This window comes from Nicotiana tabacum, chromosome 3 (genome assembly GCF_000715075.1).
Source record: "Nicotiana tabacum cultivar K326 chromosome 3, ASM71507v2, whole genome shotgun sequence".
Lineage (NCBI taxonomy): Eukaryota > Viridiplantae > Streptophyta > Magnoliopsida > Solanales > Solanaceae > Nicotiana > Nicotiana tabacum.
This window is the reverse complement of record NC_134082.1, coordinates 71,519,654-71,532,334: the sequence shown is the minus strand read 5'-3', so window position 1 is coordinate 71,532,334 and position 12,681 is coordinate 71,519,654. Positions and strand designations below refer to the sequence as shown.

At 36.7% G+C, this 12,681-nt stretch overlaps 1 protein-coding gene across 1 annotated transcript; it reads right to left on the bottom strand.

Moving 5' to 3' along the window:
* Positions 1-653: 653 nt before the first annotated feature.
* On the bottom strand, positions 654-1,076 carry LOC107763092 (putative calcium-binding protein CML23). Its single transcript, XM_016581521.2, has one exon. It carries the CDS (start codon positions 1,074-1,076, stop codon positions 654-656), a length of 423 nt encoding a protein of 140 aa, XP_016437007.2.
* Between the last annotated feature and the right edge of the window lie 11,605 nt (positions 1,077-12,681).

Here is a 12,681-nt window from a genome sequence, read left to right as displayed (position 1 = left end):
ATTATCCATCCATATTCCACTAAAGAATGGATTGGATAATGAACTTTTTAAAAATGGATAAAATTTATATTAGTCTCTTAAAAAAGGATAAACAAAGGGTTTAACTTTTACATTTGCAAAAAGTTAAATTGGGCAAGTTTGAATAACTAGTAATTTTTCTAAAAATGATCATATTCAAAAAGTCATGCATAATTCCATTCGTATGTATTATCAACATATTAAATATAGTCGAGTTGGGTCAAATAATTTATTTACTTTACCGGTTTTTAATCCGGTCAAACCCGACCCGGCCCGCCCGTTTGCCAACCCTACTCCTCTTCAATTGGATTCCCCATCGAACCCGGTATTGTAAGTCCGTCCCTATTCAGATAAGTTCCCGTGGTTCCATGGGTACAATCTGTGACATTTATGAATTCGTGAATCGAAAATTTCTTTGTGCACCACTCCAATGTCTAATCCCATCAAAAAATAGAAGCAAAAGAAAAGAAACGATATAACGAATAAAAGATGATATTCGTTTACTTCAAATTAGTCCGATCGAATCCCTATTAACAGTTTCACTAAATATAACGAAATGGCGATATTTATCTACTAATCTACGAGATTCAATCCAATTAAACTCCTACCGTTAATTCCACAAGCAGATTGAGACATTAAGCCTTGGACATCATCTTCTTGAACTCCTCAAAGTTAACACTACCGTCACCGTCATCATCAACTGAACTGATCATACGCCGACAATCCTTAAGCGAACACTTCTCTCCAATGCCCTTCATAACGGAGTGCAACTCAGCCGCCGAAATCTTCCCGTTCTTATCCTTATCATACAAATTGAAAGCATCACGGAGATCCTTATTAACAGTGTTAGGGCTTTCAACGGGACAATGAAATGCAGCGAACTCTTTCAAGTCGATGAAACCGTCGCCATCGGTGTCAACTTCTATCATCATTCTCTTTGCTTCGTCCGGCGTCGTTTTGGTGCCGAGAGCATTCAAAATTCCGCCGAGCTCCGATAAGGAGATTTTACCGTCGCCGTTAGTGTCGAATTTTTTGAATACCTTCTTGACTTCCTCCATCTCCGCCGTCAGGCTCGCGGGCGGTGAGGAATCTCTCGGATTTTTAGCCATGTTCCGGAGATTCTCAGTTGCGAGATAGTTGCTTCGGTTTAATTTATACTCGAGAATTACGCGGTTTAACGCGCAAGAAGGGGATATAATTGTGTGTCACGCGGATTTTTTTCGCGTGAAGTTTACTCCACAATCGCATAGTGGCTGCAAACGCAAAGTATCCATTCTCCAAATCTATAGGGGACAGGTTTTCTTTTAAAGAAAATTGACCTAACACATGAATTATCTTTCCTTTTTTCCTCTTAATTTGGTATAAAATAGAACACTATTTGGTGTTAAATAGAAAAATATATGAAGTTGGGACAAATTATTTCAAGCATTACTTGAATAATATATCTATTGTGTATATAATTTAACGTTTTAATACTTGTGCCATAAGTTAGCTAAGTTTGCTTTATTATTATTTAGTGAAGTCTCTTGATTTGGCACTTTTTTTGTTTGGATTGTCAATGATGCTTCCTCTTGTTTTGTATCACTGACTACTAGGTTTGGTTAATGCAATTTTATTTGCTAGAAAAATAAGATTGGGACAAATTAATTTTTAGATGTGAACGACAATTCCTAAAAGGCTAATAATTTGCATCAATCACTTAAAAATATGAGGCTAAAGATTCTTTTAATGCTACCCATTATTGGGAACACTTTTCAAAAAGTTAATTAATCATTAATCTGAAAAGATTATACATAATTCAATTTCAGATATGCTAAGTGTACCATTTATGTTGAGCAAAAGGGAAGGTGACACTATGAGGTTGTTGAGTAGGTAACACATGCATGATTATTGAAACCTTTTTTTTTTTCTCTAATTATTTTTCGAACTTATCACCCTTCTTTTCGGTTACTGGTTGTAAAGTCTAATGCAACTCAAAAGAAATGGAGAAGTGCAAGCGAAAATGGGAATAATATTTGGAGTCTAAGCAAAGATGGGAATAATATTTGATTCGAGAAGGCTAAACCGCTAGAACTTATTTATATTTGAGGTTTACATTAAATCAATAAATACATAATATGTTATTACTATAATTTAACATGGTATATATATATAATTATTTGATTTGACACAAAAAGGAACTATGTATGAATAAATTTCTTGCAATAGTAGGCTAAAAGGACTACCTGTCAAGGCATGGGTGCAGGTAAATGCTGGGGAACAAACTGAAAGAAAACGAGTGATCTGCTTTTATTTGTTGATTAGCTGCCCCTCCCAATAATGGAACTTCACATGCTAAAACAGTTATCTAATTTATTTCTTCAGATCTGGAAAACTAACGCTTAATTTCAGGTCTTTATGCTTGTACTTCACGTTTACAAATTGTCTAAACGAAGATGCTAGGAGTATATTCTACTCACTTCCTTTGTTATAATTCTGGAAAAATAATTTTCCTATAAGGTAAGTTATTCTGATTTGTATCAACTTCGAGTCCGTTAATTACTCCTATATTTTCCCAGATTTACTTCCTTAGTAATAGACTATAGAGGAAAAAGAAGAAGGAAAAAGGCGATAATATAGTCTTTGTTTAGGTAAAATGTCTGAATTTGTCCATGTTTTATATGAAATTGTTCAATTTTTTGTTGTTACACTTTTGGTCCATTCATATCCTTGTCCATAGAAAATTATCTTGTATTTACCCTAGTTATTAATAGAGCTCCAACATGGAATGAATTGATGCCACATGCCCAATTATTTTCACGGATGACAAAAAATTGCTCAGTTTCAAATAGTGTAGAACAAATTTGATCCTCTTCCCCTTTTCTTTTCGGGAAGGGGGCTGCAGATAGTTAAAAGATGGTACGAAAACTTAAGTAGCAGTGGTGCAAACGTAACTCGTCATACTATTAATTAAACTATAATTACATTTTGGTCAATTGAGTGACCCCTTGTTACCTTCTATATGTTAATATGCGCTTCTCTTACTCAGAGCATGCGTGTTTCCCACTTTTCCTTCTTTGTAATTTGTTTGTTTTAACTTTATTGGAGCTATGAGGTATACTAAAAAAATAACAAACCCGGAGGTGAAGGTACTTTGCTTTTAAACATCAATAGAGTGACTATTTGAGTAAATGACACATTTAGTAGTTAAATTTATGAATTATAAAGGCCAAATATATAAACAGACCCTTAAAGCTGACATCACTTTTCATTTGAGCACCTCAACTAACCCTTGTACCTATTAAACACTTTAACAAACATTATACTCTACCGATTAAATACAAATCAATAATATGTCAAAAGAGAGACTCTCACTCATATATGGGCGCGTGAATTATGTTTACATGTCACCAAATTTCCTCTTCTCTTTCTCAAAAACTGTTCCTCCAACTTCTTCCTCTATTCTCACAAAAAATAAACAGCCGAATCTCAACCCCTCCAACAACTCAAACGTCCCCCATCATTTGTTCCGCGGACTTCATTCTGCAAAAAAAACTATTGTTATGATCACTGGCCATACATGCCACAAGCCCACAACACCTCACCATCATACAACAGCAAAAAAAAAAAAATCTTGTGACAAAAGTTTAATTCAATTTAATTGAGTATTATAGAAAAACCTGAATTTTGGTTTAATAAATAGGGAACATGAAGCTTCTCTGTGAACAAACGACTAAATTAGGAATTAGGACATAGTTTTCCAAATAAAATAAACGGTCTAGGAGATGGAGTGACATTCTTACGAATCGTCATCTACTTAAAACTCTTAGACTGAATGTGTAATAGTGCATATGGGGACATAGGGCTGTAGAGAAGCAATTTAATTTTTCAGCCTGTAGCAGTTATCTCTATTTATGTGTGGTTGAAATTAAATAACACAGATGAAGCAGACTAACTCGCCGGATCTTGACTTGTGTTATCTCTTTTGGGCTGATTGAGCCGCTTCATTCTACATATTGTTGAGGGTCGTTCCGATAGTGTTTCAGAGAGGTGTCGCCAAGTTTTTCTGTGTTTGGTGGTTTCCATTGAAGAACACGAAGAGAAGAAAAAAGTTTTTTTTCTTTTGTTATTTGACACATGTTACCCAGTGATTGGTCCATTTTCCAGTCAGCGCACTTGCAAATCAAGCATTTTATTTTGGTAATATGGCCTCGGACCACATAAACTTGTACCCAATTGTCAACCCGGTAAATAAAGTTAGAAGTTTCCCATTTGAATACTTCAGGTTGACAGAATGAATATTAATAAACTACTTTAACCATTGACCACGCTTATGTGGCAATAACACAACTAATTTGGCCAAACTACATGCAATTCACGTTGTATGGCACGTGATTCTGCTAGTTTTCACAAAAAAAGAATACTAAATTACAAAAAAATAAAGAAAGACAAACGGCGAAAAAGAAAAAGGAAAACAGTACACTCTACCACTTTCTTTCCCTGGATCCCCCCTCCCCCTTTCTCCCCCCCCCCCCCCCTTTTCAGTTCCTCTCCCCTATTAGTTTTTACCTTCCACCTCCCCCAATTCTCCTTTAATTTCTCATCTTCTTCAGTTTCTCTGTTAGATTTTTTTCTTATGAAGAAAATTTTGTGCAACTTTTTCGTTTTTTTTTTTGGGATTGTGATTTTGATTGGGTTCAGTAGTTAAAAGTAAAAAAGTATTACATATGATTTTTGATGAGTACCGTTTTTCTGGGGTGGATTAATTGTTCTTCTCTTAGTTGCCGATAGTTAATTTGAATTTTTGGATTTTGAGAATTAAATATCTATCAGAATTTCCATACATCTCATACAACTCCTCTAATTCTTCCACCCCCTTCTCTTAGCTCCTCCATAATCCTAGCAGGTATGGTTAAAAGGAATAGAAAAAAATTAAAACATTTAAGAAATTATTTTTTTTTGTTAATTTGAGAGTTTAGAGTGGAGAATGATGGAGTTCCTAGTTAATTTGAATTTATGTTTAGAGTGGATGAAAGTGGTGTCCATGGTAAATGAAACATGTGATGGTGGTGCTTTCATGGTGAAGAAGAAAGAAAGGAAAAAGTTTTTTATTTTTTTTTTTAAAAAATAAATTGGTTAAAAGAGTCTAGGACCTATAAATTACACATGTCAAATAATAATTGGTTAAGAAAATGTTACATGCTTAGCTGGGGGTATTTATTAGTACTCATTCTTTCAAGTTGAAGTATTCAAATGAGAAACCTCTAACTTTATTTACGAGGATGATAGTTAGGTACAAATTTAGATGGACCGGAGGCCATTTTGCCTTTTATTTTTGCAAAAGATTGAGACCCAGGTATTCCATAGGTACACTATAATGGCTGTTAGAGTGTCTAATAGGTATGAGGGTTAGTTGAGGTGTCTAAATCGAATTTGGTGCCAACTTTAAGGGGTTGTGTATATATTTGGCCAATTATAAAACTTACCAGCCTCAACAGAAGTAAATTGGGCCTTCCTTTTCTGTGTAAAACGTAAAAATAGCACGGTATAGACAGTTTTCAAACTGGTCATTCAAAAATAACCAGCGTTTACGAAGTCAATGAAAAATAGCTACTATTTTATTGTAACAGAGACCGGTCCAGCATAATATACTGGAGTTCGGTGCACCTGTGTATGAACTACAGCATATTATGTTGGACCGGTATACTTTGCTGACTCTAGTATAATATACAGGAGACTGGAGCACCGGTACTCCAAACTCCAGTATATTATACTGGACAATTATACTTGCTGGAACTCCAGTATATTATGCTGGAGTTCTAGTGTACTTATGCTGGAACTCCAGTATAATATGCTGGAGTTCAAACATACTTATGCTGGAACTCTAGTATAATATACTGGCATATTTTTTGGGTTTTGAACAATGTTTTCGCTCAGATTTATCTTTACATGAAAAGTGGCTAAATTTCGATTACTTTTGAAACTTGGCTATTTTTGAATGACCAGTTGTAAATCTGGCTATTTTTGAATTTCTCCCATGTAAAACATAAGGGACCTAACTTTAATTAGTTTAGTTCATTGTTTTAAATTGATTTTTTGGGACTCGCCTCGGGTCTCGCTTTGGGGCGGGACACTATCAAAACGCCTTGAGGCTTATGTGTGGGGCTTAGTTCTGTGAGGCTTACGTCTAACGCTTATACGCTCGAGACTCGTCCAATAGTTCCTATGCAAATCATGTGTTGAATTCACTAATTGGCATTATTGTCTCTCAAAATTCTTTAATAAATGAATGATTAAAGTTCTTTTTTATCTAAAGGAATATGAAAATTATGGATAACTCAAATAACGAACCATTGTATTGCATATTTACTAATTGAGCATATCGTGAAGTTGAATATCATTTGAATATTTCTTCTGAAAATAGATAATCAATATTTATATCTTTACTTGATAGATCTTCATGTCTTAGTTATATGTCTCTCAAAATTATCATACATTTATTATTTCTCTTTTTAAATAACTTATATATACTAATGAAAGAGTAATATTTTTTATTACGGCGTTGATAAATTTATTGACTATTTACTTTTATGGAAGTAAAATATGCATTTTGATAATATTTTTAAGAAATTATGATTTTTAATTGCTTGAAAATTAAGACGTTGTAGTTAATTTATATTTCATATTAACTTTAAATATTGCATTATTTATACTTGTAAAACATGCTAGATATTATACTTTATATGAGTTTCTTTAATTCTTTTTAATTTCTTAAACATTTAATGTATTTTTTTATATTTTTTGTGTTATAATACTATATTATTAATTCATAAATTTACAAAATTAAAGATCTGTGGGGCTTACGCCCAATATCTCAAGACTTTCACCTCGCCCGTATTAAGTAAAATGCTTCGCCTCATGCTCTCGCTTTTAAAAACACTGGTTCAGTATGAAATGCCACGACCCAATTTTTCCTTTTCATTGGGTTTCTTGATGGAACCTAGTCTTAGGGACTAGGTAAGCCTAACATTAAATGAAATAACAATAATATTTAAATACCATCTAACAAATTTGAAATAGAAATCTCTTTAAACTTTACAACCCCAAAACTGGTTGTACAAGTCATAAGCTCTACAGAGTTTGCTCAACTGCTAAATACAACTCTCTGGAAATAAGTAAGAACAGTGTGAATACAAAATAGGAAGGTGACTCCGAATCCTATGAATGCAGCAACAGGTTCACCTTGAGTCTCCATAGCAACGATCCGCATAGCTACTAACGAGCAAGGAATACATGGATCTGCACAAAAATATATAGAAGAGTAGTATGAGTACACCACGTCGGTATCCAGTAAGCATCAAGACTAACCTCGGTGGAGTAGTGACGAGGAACAGTCAAGGCACCTAATGTTCTGATAAACTGTACAAGTATAACTATAGGCACAATAGAACATGATGTCTATATAAAGACTATGCGATATGGCTAACAATACAACAATTGAAAAAAGGAAGGAAAACAACAAGTAACAACGGAAACACCATAATAATGACATAGAAGAGTGAACAGTAATACAAGCTAAATCCGAAATCACAATTACAGTAAGGACAAGTAATAACTCAGCAACTACGACAGTTTTCACATCAGCTCTTAGCCAACAAACTCCAAGAAGTACCAAGCCTCGGATAAATTACAACTCACGGGTCTCAATACCTGAACCATAACATTTAGCATCGTGTGCCCTCATCATACCTCATGATCATGCTGACAACTGACTTGCTAAATAGAGCCACTCTATCATATATGGGAAGTAAACAAGGGTGTACATCTATACTCAATAATATCAGGAGAGCTTCTTATCCAATAGGAGTGTTTAACTACATGTATACTTGTGCAAATGCTCTAACATAATTCATACCAACTAAAAGCATAAGGAAAAGAACATACATCATGTAAGATGTTTTCTCACAACTTTCATGAGATAAAGCTCATACAGGTAAGTGTACTACAATACAATATCAACAACAAGAATGCCCCCAGGCCATCACAAATCATCACAATAATCCCTCACGTAGTTCACCTTGTCTTGTCAAGTGTGCAATAATATAGTGAGTAACCGCCTTATTTCGCCACACGTGCATCATAATGTCACCAACTTGTCTCGCCACATGCGCAACCCACATATAAATATATACATATCCTGCCTTGTCACGTCGCATGTACTTATATCAATAGTAACAACAGTACCATAGAAACATTGTGCAACTCCATAAAAACAACCACATAGCAGAAACCTCGTGCACCACCATGACAAGTACAAGATCAACAATGATAATAAATACAAGAACACGTCAAGTAAATCAACTCAAGAACTTTCGATCACAAAGAGACGGTAAAACTAGCTCACAAGGAATAACGACAATAGGGAATACTAGGCGTAATAAGAACAACTCAACAAGAAAGAAAATAATACGCAACCATGATCTCACAATATACAGTCTAACAACAAGGAAGCTAACACGAGTCAAATAATTACAAATAAGGACATGTCAACTAGAATATAGGGTGTCTAAACTTCCATTAAGGTTGGGCAATTACTAAAAGTTTACAACAATTTTAGTTTAAGGATAAGCAGCGAGGGAGATAATCATAACCTCAATTAAGACTAAACAACTACAGGGGAGATAATAATGAATTCCAATAAAAACTAGTAGCTATGAAGAAAGATAGCATGACAATAGGAGAGGTAAAAGTCTCCAGTTAAGTTAAATAAGAGTCAAATATGCAATAAGAGTGGATCATAAAGCAATAAATTCCAATTAAAGCACGCAGAGGTGACACTAGCAAATAGAAACTCAATCACATCAAGAACAACTTTCTACTTAGAGAACATAAAGACCTAAACCCTAAAAGGCTAATTGTCCACAGATAAGTTCGAGCACGCACTCGTCACCTCGCGTACATGGACAACAATCAACATAGAAAACTCAAATCCCAGGAGGAAATCCCCCACACAAGATTATGCAAGATACTTACCTGAAAGAAGACAGACCGATACTCTAAAATGAGCTTCTCGGGTGAAATGACCTCAGAACGGCTCAAATCTAACCAAAATTACTTCAAAGCACAAATAAAACACATAAGAAACTATTCTGGATCATAAAGTCTCAATCTTTATTAAAATAGAAAAATCGGTCCAAAATTCAACCCTGAGCCCGAACCTTGGAACCCGACAAATTTTACAAAATCCAAATACACATTCCAATATAAGTTCAACCATACAAAAATTATCAAATTTCGATACCATTTAGTCCCTCAAATCATGATTTTTCATTTTGAAAACTTTCTTCAAAAACCACCATTTTCTTCAACTCAAAACACAAATTAAATGATAAAAATAAAGATAAAACTATGGAATATATTAACTACTAGATGAAGAACACTTACACAATCGGTTTGCTTCAAAAACCCACAAAGAATCGCTCAAAACCGAGCTCTACAAGTCAAGATATGATAAAAATGGTCTAACCCTCGATTGGGGAATATATTCTGCCTGCCCAGGTATTTATGCATCGCGATCGCGGAAGAAATGATGCGATCACGTAGAAGGGAAATGGCTACTGTCCGAAATGTTCTACGTGATCGCGGAAGGTCTTCTGCGATTGCGTAGTGAAGGAATTATCTGCTGCCCAAATCCACTCTTCGCGATCGCGTTGAAAGAATAATTTGCTGCCCAAATGAAAGAACTATTCGAACGCGGACATAGAAGATGCGAACGCGATGAAGGAGCAAACAAACTTCCGTGATCGTGAATGTGGTCATGCGAACGCAATGAACAATTAATACCTCCTCCAAAATTACTCTTCACGATCGTGGAGAAGCAGATGCGAACGCGAAGAAGAAAACCAGCTGACAGATAACAAAAATTCAATATAGGAGAAAAATGGCCCGTAGCCTACCCGGAACACGCCCGAGGCCCCCGGGACCCGGTCTAAACACACAAACAAGTTCTATAACCTAACACGGACTCAATCGAGGTCTCAAATCACATCAAACAATGCCGAAAATGTAAATCGCGCCATGAATCGAGCTTATGAACTTCCAAATCTTCCAACTTCTAGAACTCACGCCGAAACCTATCAAATCAACCCGGAATGATGCCAAATTTTGCAGACAAGTCCAAAATAACATAGTGGATCTTCTCGAATCTCGGAATTGCATTCCGACCCCGATATCAAAAATTCCGCTACTGGTCCGAAAGTCCAAAAATTCAACTTTCGCCAAAATGCCTCAATTTATCCTACGAACCTCTAAATCCAAATTTGGACGCACGCCTAAGTCCAAAATCACCATACGAAGCTGTTTAGATCATCTAAAACCCATTTCAGAGTCGTTTACTCGTAAGTCAAATTCCAGTCAAATTCTCACCGCTTAAACTTCCATAACTAGATTCCTTCTTCCAATTCAACTCCAAATCATCCGGTAACTGAATTCAACCATGCATGCAAATCGATACACATAATATGAAGCTTCTCAAGGCCTTATGCCGCTGAACGGAGCTTAATTTCTCAAAATGACCGGCCGGATGGTTACATCCTTTTCCTTTTAAAACAAACGTTCGTCCTCAAATGTGCCAATATTTGCCTCGAAGTCCTCAAATCACTGACTACACACTTCCAACATACACCTGTGGTGATCCCACGTCATCCCAATCCACATAAACTTGATGACACCATATCTACTATAATTTAGCCTTTCTACCAACATTGATAAGCCTTATAGCCAAAATTCTCACCTTCCATTCTCTTCCAAAAAACCCGATTCTAAATCCCTATCCGGTATCAGTCTTAACTAGCTGCAACCATTATGCCTACAACCATAGAGTACAACCACATAATATACACACCACACATAGGCCTATAACAACATTCCTGATCACAATACCTGCCCGAAATCAAATCCTACACCGGCCACTAGCCTCATATCCGATAGAACTCTATTTCAAACCTCCATAACACTGACAATGATGCAAGAAAACACGAAGACCTCATAACCAAACATCCGAATCGACAATCCACAACTAATACCACCGGGCACACACCCCGCAAGCTAAAACTCAAGAAGCATAGAACGAGAATGACTGAATATTAAAAGAGAAACACATAAGGGAACTACTAAATAAACCCGACAAGAACAATTTTCTATCAATAAAACTCTACGAATCAATATAAGGAAAATCAAAATATATGAACGAATCACAAGGTTCTCATCCTGATATAACTTCCACCATGGTACACAGCCCGGTTCGAACACATCAAATCACATGAAATCATGAGGGTCCCGCCCTCAACTCTGAATCACAAGTAGGATATACAACAAACCAACTGGAACCTTTCACTAAATCAATTCTGTCAACAAAACTACAACACGTACTGGCGCCCACACCGGTGAAGCATAAAAATCACAGCTCATAACCAAAGAATACTCAGAAATTACATCAAGCATACCGTAATGGACAACAGGAATTTAGTACTAGTCTCATAACTCTAAATAATGAACAGAAACAGACGATAGACATGAGCTATCATTCATAGAGCCTCCCAACATGGCAACACATAAAAAGAGTGAAAATCATGAAACACATCCATAAGTGGAGCAACAAATAGGGTAACTTACCTCGATAAGTACAACTGTAATGAAATACGGATGGTGCTCCTCTATAACAAACAAAAATCACTTGTATGACATCATCTGGCATAGAAGCCTCAAGCCTACTATATGAAACACATCAACGGGCTGGGCCTCCCCCTATTGGGCACCCACTACTCACATGAATACCTCGCTGTGACATATCGGCTCGAAGTCTGGCATAATCTCTCACCATATGGCTAATATCTCCACACTCAAAGTAACCACTCTACTGACGTGGCTATGGGAACTGTGCGGTATGGGTATTCCTTGACACATAAACATTGGAATCACTGTACAAAGCCTGAAGCGCAAACTGAGCTGGCTGAACCACAAAACTACTACCATGTTGCACCCCGCCTCCAAAATAAGGACCCGCAGATCTCCCTAGTCTACGAGGCCCCCTTGCCTCCCTGTATTCTTTCTCCTAAACTAGCCTGCCCTCTTTCTCATGGCCCCGCCTGTCCTATCTCTCTTGGCCTTGCGTGACCTCGCTCTCCTCTCTCTCTCTCACCAGCATGCCCTCCACCCTCCTAGAAATACTCATGGTCTGCTGATACAAAATATCCATATCCAACTCCTAAGCCATGTTAGTCCTGATGTTGGGATGGAGTCCCTCAATAAACCGATGGACCCTCTCCCGAATAGTAGAAACCAAGGACGGTGCATGTCTGGCCAAATCACTGAATCTGATAGTGTACTCTGATACTGACATAGTGCCCTGGCGTAGCTGCTCAAACTCCGTGCGCCATGCATCCCGAAGGGACTGAGGTACGAACTCTCACAGGAACATCTCTAAAAACTGAACCTATGTAAATGAAACTGACTCGGCTGGGTTACCCAACTCAGATGCCCGACACTACTAATAAGCCGCTCCCCTAAGCTGGAACGTAGTAACATCAACCCCACTCGACTCAAAAATACCCATAGTGCGGAGAATGCGATAGCACTCCTCCAAAATATCCTATGCAGTCTTTGAAGCCAAACCACTGAATGTAG